Genomic DNA, 12,360 nt, shown 5'->3' with positions numbered 1-12,360 from the left:
CTTTGAATAAATATCTCAGTAGTAGTGAAAGTGTATCACCAAAAGAGTGTGGTTATGAAAGTATTATATTCTATTATGGTCCTCTGATTTTATAATTAAAGACCCCAGTGTTTTAAAGGCAGGTGTAACCCATTACATCAAGTGACTTGGAAGCTTTAACCTGACCTTGAAAACTTCATTTTACAGGAACTGGAAATTTGTTTTCTTTACATGCAGTTGTTTTGAACACTGTAGGAAATAATATGGGAGTATGAAGTAGAAGGAATCATCTGAATAATTCTGATCAGAGAGTGCCCTGAGTAGTCATTTGGTTATTTTTTAGAGAAAACTATTATGGGGATCATTGCCTCAAAATTTTTTATATGTGAATACTTATACATGAGTTAAATTGTAATTGTCACTAAATTGATGGGATTTAAAATTAACAAATGACTTTAAGAAATGGTTTACTTCTTTGTTCTTTCTCGACATGGGGATGCAGCCTTCTGAAGCTTTATTTTGAGAGGGCATCTGGCTATTTTTGACAGGTTCTCAAGGTGTCTTGGGCATCACATCCATTTGGTCATGCTCAAAAGTTCTATGGTAGCATTAAGTAGTGGCCTCAGTTAAAAAAGACCCAAAGAGCGTGATGTTCATTCTATTTCTTCTGGAATGGGGCTAACTTTCCATAAATCCTGAGTGATGAGAATATTGCATCTACATATTTATGACAGTGTTTCTTTTTATTCTTCTTTCATGAAGAAATCATTTCAGTCTGAAATGTATTTACTGAACAGTGTCTAACGTAGGGTGTATAAAACTTCAGGCAGCATTTAGAACACTTTCCCAATATGAGCTCATATTATAACAACCCTATGAAGCAGGGACTATAAATAACATATGGGGGGTGTGGGTATTTTTTTAATCTCTATTTTATAGGTGGGAAAACTGAGGCATAGAGAACATGCAATACTAGCTTACATCTTGTGGCCCATAGCATTTCCATGGGTGATTCCTAAACTAGAAAGTTTATGAACTGCTGGATTATTTTGTTCTACCTTGGAATAAAGAAAACCATTTCACAGTTATAAATAAGAGCTCTTTCTGTGATTGATTGATTTTGCTGTTTTTATTAGCAAAACTCCATTATATATCCATAAATGATGTCGTTTTCTCTTTCCCCTCTCTCAGTTTGTCATTTCTCTTTTGGATAGCCTTAAAATTTCCTTTACAACCCTGTAAAACATTTATCCTTTGCCTCTAACACTTAAGGCTGACATTCTTAGGAAATGATAAACCTTTTTCTTTGCCTTCTAAAATTTATGTTAGTAAAGCCAGGATTCTAAACTTCTTAGAATGGGTTTACAAATTACTTTCAGAATCCAATCACAGTTTTATGGAGCCTCTGAAATTCACCTGTGACCCCTTGAAGACCTACATCTACGTTAGGGACACCTTCATCTGGGGAAGCAGAGGGAAATTTAGGGAATACAGTCCTTTAAAAGAGAATCACTTTTCCCATTAAACTATTAAGCTGGGTCAAGTAGACAACCTGTGGTTAGATGTAAGTACATCACCTGTAATCCATTTGAACTGTAGCTCTTACCTACATTCCTTTGTGTCTCACTTTCTTTTTTACTCTGGCTACCTTAAAGCTTTTCTCTTTGTATTTATTTTTTCAGCAATTTCTCTATGATAATATAGGTCTAGGAGTGTGTGTGTGTGTGTGTGATTGTGCTTGAGTTTCTTGGATCTAATTTTGGAAAATTCTAGGACATTATTTCTTCTTCTGCCATATTCTCTCTCTCTTATCCTGCTGGGACTCAATTTTCGCATATGTTCTACAGCCGCTCTGGGATGCACTGTTTTATATTTTTTCACTTTTTAAATCTTTTTGTGTTTTAGTTTGGATAATTTTTATGGACACCTCTTCAAGTTCACTGAATCTTTTCTTGGCTATGTTCAGTCTGCTTATAAGCCTATCAAAGGAATTCACCACTTCTGATAGTTAGGGTTTTTAAATAGCATTTCCATTGGACTCTTTTTTTTATAATTTCCATCTTTCTGCTGAAATAGCCCATTTGATCATGAATATTGTCTACTCCCCACCCCCAGATTATTTTGTATATTAATAATAGTTGTTTTAAAGTTCCTGTGTGACAGGTCTAGGTCACCTCTGAGCCTGGCTCTATGGATTGTTTTGTCTCTTGACGGTGGGGTTTTCCCTTACATTTTGTGTGTGTCTGTGTGTGTGTGTGCATGCGCACACTGTAATTTTTATTGAATGCTAAACATCACGCTTAATAGAGACTGAGCTCTTCTTCTAGGTCATTAACTTTTGGGGAAGTTGAGTCAATGTAGTCAGTAATTGATCTGGGTTTATGTTTTGAGTTGCTGTTGTTACCTTCAGTGTACTGCTGGCTTCCAATTCCTCTCCCTGTGGGCCACCATAACCATGTGTCTAGGTGGGCACTGGGGTCCTGGAGGGTTTACTCATGGTTCCTGTTCTTGCCATCTGCTTTCACCTGCAAAGGCCTGTGTCAGAAAGGGCTCTCTTTCCACAGTCTTATGCCTCCTCTGTGGTACGCTGCCTGCTCTTGGTGCCCAGCGTCTGCTGGAGCGGGGATTTCTTAGTCCTCCTGGTCTAGTTTCAATCCTAGGCAGACCTGTGCACCTGGGCCTCAAGGGTGGGACCTTCTGGGCATTCCTGCCCTGCTCCCCGAGGCAGCCAGACTCTGCCTATATCTGTGGTGAGTTTCTGCCCCTCTCCTGGTGGTAGTAGAGTTCTGCTTTATTGGTACAGGCTCCTGAGTCCAAGGGCCAGTAGATCTTTGCTTGGCTGTGGAAGGAGATGGATTTTTCTTCTACCCATCCTCCCGTAGCCCAGGGAGAAAGCGGGCTTGCTGCCATTCCCCCAGTGGCTTAAGGCTTTTGCTTCGTCCGAGAGGAGGGTCGGGGAAGTAGCAGAGTTTCATGGTGTCCCCATCACCTGCTGCATGCCTGTGTCCTGGAGAGGGGCTCTCTCCTGCTCTGGCCCCAGTCTTTCTCAGGAGCAACCTGTGAAGCCTTTCATGTGAATACAAACTCTCCCTGTGTCTGGGGTACCCAGTTGCTCCAAGCTGATACAGTAGCCCACACTTGGCCTTTAGGATTTCCTTACAATTTTAACTGATTTCTTTTTTTTTTAATTTAATTTATTTATTTATTTATTGTGGCTGTGTTGGGTCTTCGTTGTGGCACACAGCCTCTTCATTGTGGTGTGCGAGCTCAGTAGTTGTGGTATGTGGGATCGTAATCCCCCAACCAGGGGTCGAACTGGGGCCCCCTGCACCGGGAGCACGGAGTCTTAACCGCTGGACTGCCAGGGAAGTCCCTTAACTGATTTCTTTTATGTGCTTCCATGGTAGACTCTTCCTTCCGTGCTCTACAAACTGTGAAACAGTGTCTGCGTCTTCTCTCTTCTTGGAGGGGTTTTTCACTCCTTGGAATTCAGCTCCCTTGTGATCACAGTTCTTTGATGGGTATAAGAAAAGTTGTGATATTATTGACAGTCTGGCTTTTTCTTGTTAAGTGGGAGTGATGTTCTCTCGGCTTTCTGCATAAGCTGTCATCTGAACTGGACTTGCCCACGTTTGGGACCGTCCGATCACCCATAGGTTCCCAAGCCATTAGCAGATCCGTGAGGAGAGCACCCTCAGGCCAAGCAGCTTTCTGTTACTTGCAGTAAAGGGCCCTTCCATGTGAGGAGGAAGCAGCGTTTGACCATATCTAGCTTTTCTTCAAGTTATTTTCAATTCATCTGATTTTATAAAATGAACTTCAGAGTGACTGTTTTTGCTCCAGATCCTTTTTTTTTTTCTTTTCTTTTTTCCTTTTTGCTCATCTTGGAGAGCACATCAAAGCTTTAAAGATGTATGAAAAAACCTTGCAAGGTAACCCTGATGTGCCCGGCATGACTTATTCCTTCAACTCAGAGCTATTGTTACTGAGCTGAAGAAAGGTCAGGCCTTGCTGTGCTTGTTTAATAGGCCTCAAGTTGTTTCTGGGGTTTTTTGTTTTGTTAAGGATAGAAATTTCTTTTCCTTTTTTTTTTTTTTAACATCTTTATTGGAATATAACTGCTTTACAAGGATAGAAATTTCTTTAACCAGTGTTTCCAAACTCTTTCATCCCAGACTCCCTTCAATAAACATAAAGATCTCATACTCTTCTTTAATGTTACTTATACATCAGAGTAAATAACTGGACTCAAAACAAACCAGAAGGATAAACTGCTGCTCTGTCTTCACGCTCCATCCCCATTGTTAGGGCGCCGTGTCAGTTTCTGCCAGCGTATTGAATCTGGAGGTTGATTCGTCATTTTCTCGTGGTGTATGTTGAGAAATAGTCAAACAGAAAATGGAAACAAATCAGTTTAGAAATACAACAGGAATGCAGTAGGACCCAGCAGGCCATGCTGTCCCAGCAGGACATCAAATCCTGGGCCTTGAGACCAGACTCCGACTCCTCAGACGGGTTTCCTCTTCTCTAGAAGGTGCTACGGTGGTTGCATCAGACTCAAGCACCTTGTTGCCGGCAAAGAAATGAGGCCCACCTATTTGTCACCTCATTTCAGGATGAGAATTTATGAAATTGCTCATGCCCATTTATGAACTGCTACCTCTGAAATACCCCAGATGGTCATTTTAGAGGCCAAAATGTAGTGACAAACTTCTGTTAAATAAAGTAGGCAGTCTTGTTAGAAATAGGTATGTTTTTCCATTGGGTTCAATGAGGCTACTTCCATTTTTATTGTTACATATAAGTTCTATAAACATTTTCGTTCTTCCTGAGTTTGCTGTGATGCAGAAAAGCTCACTTAGCCTCTTGCTAGGTCACTGCTTTCACAAAATTATTCCTGATACAAAAATGTTATTCTGTAAATAAGCATTGGTTAAACATATAAATGAATCTTTAAGCTTCTGTCCCGTTCAAAATTTTATGATGCTTTATCTAGAATTCAGAATTTCAGGGTTGATATAGAGGTGGGTTCTTTTGGAAGCTGGTTTTCTTCCAGACTGGACGTAACTTTTGTGTTTCTTCTCTTGGTATTAAGAAGTGTTGATAGTGCAGCAGAAATGCACCGGTGGACCAAGTTTATCTACATGTTGTGGTTTCCACCACTCGGAAGCTTTAGGTGACGAGTACTTACAACATTAAGAGCTAGTTCTGAAACATCATCTGTACACTTTTTTAAAGTATTTGGAGGCATCTCCATCTCAGCAGAAACTTACGTTTTTTTCTTCTGGTTTTAGGTGATGAGTGCATGTAAGTTATACACATTAGTTTTCCTTTAGTTAAAAAAAAAAACTGTATGTGTAGCACATATAGTTTGATCACTTTTTAATTTTAAATGTAAACTAACTAACATTAAGACGCAACACAGAAAATAGATTCCAACTCTGCTGCCGACGGGCTGCTTAGCTTATGCGCATACGTGATCACTGCTGGGCTAAAAAGTGAAGGCTAGGTGGAAATATGTAGGATGGGATAGAGATTCTGGGACAAAGGCAGGTTGGGGGCTTGGGTCTCCTGCTGAGGAAGCCCAGTTCTCCCTCCATCTGCCTTCCCCTTCCTTTCCTCTGGGCTGTGGGGGACCAGCTTGCCTTCACATCCACCTGTTGCTTCCAGCCAGGATTCTGGTCCATCCGGTGATGGGGGCCAGCTCCCGCCTGCTCTGTTGGTCTCTAAGCAAGCACGCTTCTCTTTTGATGTTTTCTAATAGCTTTTTCTGCTAGCAGAGAAGGAGAGACAGACCTTTTCATTCAGGCCTCCATGTGCTAAAGTGGTAGTCCAGTATTAATCAGTATGTTGAGAATGACAGAATAAAAGATTACACTGTTGAGAAAATGCTGTATATATTTCAGTGAATAAATGGATAGGCACCTCCATTAATCTTTGTGATTCCTTTTACTAGTGGCAGCTTTGAGATATAATTTATAAAAATTATAAAATTCCCTTAATTAGTATGCTGTCTTTATTAAAGGTAAATATTATTTTTAAAGGTAAAGACAACCCTCATTCTGAAAAATAGGAAATTCATGCATTTGTTTCATACCCTTATACATGGCTGATTACAAATTTAATTTCATGCCAACTTGCTTGAATAGACAATCTAAGTTTTAGGGATTGGAAGAGCTGTAGTATTCAATACAATGTATCTTACAGATACCATTACCACAGCTTTAATGTCTTTTGCACTTTATTGCTTGGAGGATACAATTATAAAGAAATACTCTGCCTTGTGGCTTTTATGTTTCATGTTGGCATTCAGATCACAAAAGCCTCTTTGGTTCATTTTGAAACTTTGAGGGAAATGATACCTGTATGATTCAAAGTTTAAGTTTAATTGCCTTCTGCAAATTGCTTTTGGAAGTATAGGTAGTCAAAAAGTAAAAGTAGTTTTAAATTTCAGAGGCAGAGAATAGCATAAACACTTTTTTAAATGTAGAGGTTTTATTCAAGATAGATTCTCTTGGGGACTTCCCTGGCAGTCCAGTGGTTAAGACTCCATGTTTCCACTGCAGGGGACGCAGGTTCGATCCCTGGTCAGGGAACTAAGACCCCACATGCTGCGTGACACGGCCAGAAAAAAAAAAAAAAAAAAAAGATTCTCTCAGAGCAGGAAAGTTAGAATGCCTTTGTACAATATTTTGCATGCTCTTTTCTTTATTGCGTGAAAGTCATATAATCCCAACCTCTATTTCTTATTTATGAATATAATGACTTACTGAAAATTTATCACAAGTTTCATATGCCTCCTGAAAGGCAATGTCGAGTTTTAGGTTAAAATTGTGAAAGATGTTGTGAGGCCATTTATAATAATAATAATAGTAAAGGCAATCTATACAGGGAAAGAACTTAAATGCACACATAGATGTGGCATCAGCTCCTTGAGGTGATCTCCTGCTACATCATGCAGGAAAGTTGAGGAGTGCATTACTGGTGATGCAGACTGCTGTAGAAGTAGATGTTGCCTGATCATTTGGTAGTGTTACTTGTCTGTTAACATTGGAAGGACTTAGGTGACTTGTTCTAAACATTCGCCTGGTGCATGGGAGCAGGCTTTAATAAATCCAACCCCAGAATTTTAGAAGCACCTCTAGCTGAAATCTGGGCCTCCCACCCAGACTTAATACAATGACAGAAGTAAAACCATATCTATTTGAAGTGTTTAGGACCATGACTAATCTAATATGAGGCTCTGAAAAGCCAAGAATTGCCACTGGAATTTCAGTTTCTACTCACGTAACACATAATTTAATGGTTCATACTTAGTTTCCAGAAATAGCCCCAGACAGCTTAGTGAGTCCCAGTGGTTAGAAAGTGGTTTTAAACTTTATTGTACATTCCCATCACCTAGAGTGCTGCCTAAAATGTAAATTCCTGGGCACCACCCCCTGGAAAGCTGATTCCATGAGCCTAGGAATCTGAATTTTACCCAGGTAACCCAGGGGATTCTGAGGAAAGTGGTTTAGTGACAACCTTTCGGGAAACACTGGTGCAGGAGGTGTATACCCAGCAGGGCCTGCTTCATGGGTGTACTACCAGTGCATTGTACAGGCCCCATACTCAGAAAGGCCATGTAGCTGGCTTAACGCTCTTCCATGACCTTCTTAAAATTCTTAATTTCTGAATGAGGTGGTTCATTTTCCCCTGCATTTTCACTTTCCCCCGGGCCCTGCAAATTGTGTGGCCAATTCTCTATGTGAACTTTTATTATGTATTCCTGGAATTGTGTTTCTTGATCCTCATGGGTTGCAATAATTCAATAATGATTTTTTTTTTTTACCTGTCTGTATTAGGCTGTAAATGCCAAGGCCACTTCTAAGCTTTAGAAGTGAATGAGTATCATTCATTATAGAACATACAATTGGAAATCCTAAGAGTATGATTTTTTTCCCCAAGGAAATTAAATTTTTATTCCTAGTCTTGAACATAGAAACCTATGTTTGTGTTACCCTAATACACTATGATTTTTTTCTCCTAGGATGGTACAAAACAGAAAAGAGAGCGGAAAAAGACGGTCTCCTTCAGCAGTATGCCCACGGAGAAAAAGATCAGCAGTGCAAGTGATTGTATCAATTCCATGGTGGAGGGTTCGGAACTCAAAAAGGTTCGCTCCAACTCTAGAATTTACCACAGGTATTTTTTACTGGACGCTGACATGCAGAGCCTGAGGTGGGAGCCATCCAAGAAGGATTCTGAGAAAGCCAAGATTGATATTAAATCCATCAAGGAAGTGAGAACAGGAAAAAATACAGACATATTCCGCAGCAATGGCATTTCTGACCAGATATCTGAAGACTGTGCGTTTTCAGTCATCTACGGAGAGAATTACGAGTCACTTGATTTGGTTGCCAACTCCGCAGATGTTGCGAACATCTGGGTCACGGGACTGCGGTACCTAATTTCTTATGGGAAACATACACTCGATATGTTAGAGAGTAGCCAAGACAACATGAGGACTTCTTGGGTCTCACAAATGTTTAGTGAAATTGATGTAGATAACCTGGGACATATAACTCTGTGCAGCGCCGTGCAGTGTATCAGAAACCTCAATCCTGGTTTAAAAACGAGCAAAATTGAGCTTAAGTTCAAAGAATTGCACAAGTCCAAGGACAAAGCTGGTACTGAAGTCACAAAGGAGGAATTTGTTGAGGTTTTCCACGAGCTTTGTACTAGACCTGAAATTTATTTCCTTTTAGTTCAGTTCTCAAGCAATAAAGAATTCCTTGATACCAAGGACCTTATGATGTTTCTGGAGGCAGAGCAGGGTGTGGCACATATAAATGAGGAAATAAGCCTTGAAATTATTCACAAATATGAGCCATCCAAAGAGGGTCAGGAAAAGGGCTGGCTTTCCATAGACGGGTTCACTAATTACCTTGTGTCATCTGACTGTTACATATTTGATCCAGAGCATAAGAAGGTCTGTCAGGACATGAAGCAACCCTTGTCTCATTACTTTATAAACTCATCTCATAATACGTACTTAATAGAGGATCAGTTCCGAGGTCCCTCTGATATCACAGGATACATCCGAGCTCTTAAAATGGGTTGCCGGAGTGTTGAATTGGATGTATGGGACGGGCCGGATAACGAACCTGTGATTTACACAGGCCACACCATGACCTCGCAGATCGTCTTCCGCAGTGTCATTGATATTATTAACAAGTATGCATTCTTTGCTTCAGAGTACCCTCTCATCCTGTGTTTGGAAAATCACTGTTCTATTAAACAACAGAAGGTCATGGTTCAACACATGAAGAAAATTTTAGGAGACAAGCTGTACACAACCTCACCCAGTGCTGAGGAATCTTACTTGCCATCCCCAGATGTCCTGAAAGGGAAGATACTCATTAAGGCAAAGAAGCTGTCTTCCAACTGCTCTGGAGTAGAGGGCGATGTTACTGATGAGGATGAAGGGGCAGAGATGTCTCAGAGGATGGGCAAGGAGAACGCAGAGCTGCCCAACCACGTGCCTGCCAAGCGCTTCCAGCTCTGCAAAGAGCTGTCCGAGCTGGTGAGCATCTGCAAGTCGGTGCAGTTCAAAGAGTTCCAGGTGTCCTTTCAGGTTCAGAAGTACTGGGAAGTCTGCTCATTCAACGAAGTGCTTGCCAGCAAATACGCCAACGAGAATGCAGGGGACTTTGTCAATTATAACAAGCGCTTTCTCGCCAGGGTTTTTCCCAGCCCCATGAGAATTGACTCCAGCAACATGAACCCTCAAGATTTTTGGAAATGTGGTTGTCAGATCGTGGCCATGAACTTTCAGACCCCGGGACTGATGATGGACCTGAACATCGGCTGGTTTAGGCAGAACGGGAACTGCGGCTACGTGCTGCGGCCGGCCATCATGAGGGAGGAGGTCTCCTTCTTCAGCGCCAACACCAAAGACTCCGTCCCAGGAGTCTCACCCCAGCTCCTTCACATCAAGATCATCAGCGGGCAGAACTTCCCCAAACCCAAAGGATCGGGTGCTAAAGGCGACGTGGTGGACCCTTACGTCTACGTTGAGATCCACGGGATCCCCGCTGACTGTGCAGAACAGAGGACGAAAACAGTGCACCAGAACGGAGACGCTCCCATCTTCGACGAAAGCTTTGAGTTCCAGATCAACCTGCCCGAACTGGCCATGGTGCGCTTTGTGGTCCTGGACGACGACTACATCGGGGATGAGTTCATCGGCCAGTACACGATTCCCTTCGAGTGTCTGCAGACGGGCTACCGCCACGTGCCGCTGCAGTCGCTCACCGGCGAGGTCCTCGCCCACGCTTCTCTGTTCGTGCACGTGGCCATCACGAACCGGAGAGGAGGCGGGAAGCCTCACAAGAGGGGCCTCTCTGTGAGGAAAGGGAAGAAGTCCAGGGAATATGCGTCCCTGAGAACACTGTGGATTAAAACTGTGGACGAGGTCTTCAAGAATGCCCAGTCCCCAATTCGGGACGCCACCGACCTGAGAGAGAACATGCAGGTACGGCGCGGGGGCTTGTGTGCGCCTGCGCGCGGGCTCGTGTGCGACTGCGCGCGGTGTAAGAGTCTTTTGGAGGGTTTCTTTAAATAGTCGTATTTCCCATCTTAAATACTTTGTAAATTCCCATCGCTTGTAAGAATGTTTACCACCGATCTCGTTTTTTTTTTATCATTGTGAATTTCCAAAACGGCAGCTGGTATTGAACACACTCTATGGGAATGAGACAGCCTTGCTGCTGAGTCCACACCCGACCTGGTCCCTGTTAATCACTAGGGAACAGCCCCCCGTCTTCTCTAAAAGCGCACGTGGGAATCTGGTATTTCTGAATATTCCTTAGCTGGAACACACTGACGTCAAGCCCATCAAACTAGAGGGACACGTTCCGGTCCTTTCTTGTGGGGCCGTCATGCTGCGGGAATGGGGAGCCTGTACACAGCCCGTGGGTTTATGTATTGAGCCTGCTCTTGACTCTGCAGTGCAGCTATCTAATTGTGTAAGTAAAAGACACGTGACACCTGTATTTATTAGATGTCTGAGATAATAATTACCTCTGAACCGCGTAGTGGCGAAAAGCAATCAGTCAGGGTTAGGTATGTAATTAAGGATTGTCCACGTGTCTAGCAGGATACTGGGGCTACCAGTGATGCAGAAGGAGGCTGTGAGGGCTACCTCACACACACACCTACCCCAGCCCATCCCAGCGTGTGATGGATCACCGCTCAGTGTGTTTAGAAATGATAAAAAAAAAAGATACATACACACACACACACACACACACGTGTATATATATATATAATCTTTATAACTATTATGAGCAGAATGCCAGCAGCAAGTAAAATTAAAAGACCTTCCCACAATGGAGACATTTTGTTTTATTTCTTGTCTCATAGTAAATGTGGAGGGTGTCTCCCTATCTCTGAGGGTGCCATGGTTGGTGGACCTCAGCTCTGAGCAGCCTGCACGTCCCTGCCCTACGGCAGCTGTCATGCACATGAAGCCGAGCGCCGTCCTTCCAGGGCCGCGTGTCTGTGCTGAACCCACACTGCAGTCGGCGCTGTGTGATGCCCCTGCCACACCCGGGCGGTCGGGCCAGGGATGCAGCAGGAAACAGCAGATTTTAGTTGGGGCTGGGCAGCAGATAATAAACAAATAGGACAACGGCAGGTGAAGAAGAAGTAACTGGGGAGTGTGATGGTGTGACTGGGGGCCCCCCTTAGAGCTCTCAGTAAGGATTTATTGTTATGAGCAGTCAACATCCAAGTGATTTTGGACAAAATGATACACAGCTTGATGCCCATATTTAAAGCAATATTAATAAAAAGAAAATGTTTAAATTTAAAACCAACGTGCGGCTCATTTCCAAGGACGGGGGTGTTTGAGAGCAGAAGGCACAGGACTTGGGGGGCCCAGATCCCTCCCCTATGGTCGCCATGCTCAGCCCAGGTCAGGACCCAGGTGTGCCTGGGGTGACTCATTTTTCGGTTGGAATGTACCTGTTCTGGCAGCACAGTGATTAAGAGCAGAGGCCTCATCCTCAGCAGACTTCAGGTAAAATCCTGACCCCTTCACCTGCTAGCTGTGTGACCTCAGGTAGACAACAGAGACAGGCCACAGCTGAGGCTCGGGCCCAGCGTGGCTGGTTGAGAGGATCAGATGGGGTCATGTATATTACCTATGCCTTGCACACGGTGCTCAGAGAACACCGACTCGTGGCTTTTTACAGTATGGAAGGGTTTCCTTTAATGGGGATTTTAATGGCACCTCTGGTGATTAGTAAAAAAGAGCATTGAGAACAGGAGAAGCAGCATGGAGACGGGACTAGGGGAAGGGAAGGCTGTGGTACCGGGCAGGAAGGTCTCCCACCG

General features: G+C 43.0%; 1 protein-coding gene across 1 annotated transcript in view; it reads left to right on the top strand.

The window, feature by feature from the left end:
• PLCL2 (phospholipase C like 2) overlaps window positions 1-12,360 on the top strand; it is a 198,800-nt gene that overhangs the window by 101,974 nt on the left and 84,466 nt on the right. Inside the window, exon 3 of the mRNA XM_032630463.1 lies at window positions 8,009-10,495. Within this exon, the coding sequence (XP_032486354.1) occupies window positions 8,009-10,495 (2,487 nt within the window). The remainder of the gene's footprint in view (window positions 1-8,008; window positions 10,496-12,360) is intronic.

The sequence above is a fragment of the Phocoena sinus genome, chromosome 4 (genome assembly GCF_008692025.1).
Source record: "Phocoena sinus isolate mPhoSin1 chromosome 4, mPhoSin1.pri, whole genome shotgun sequence".
Lineage (NCBI taxonomy): Eukaryota > Metazoa > Chordata > Mammalia > Artiodactyla > Phocoenidae > Phocoena > Phocoena sinus.
Note: the sequence above shows the minus strand (reverse complement) of the source record. Positions and strands in the feature narration are given on the sequence as shown.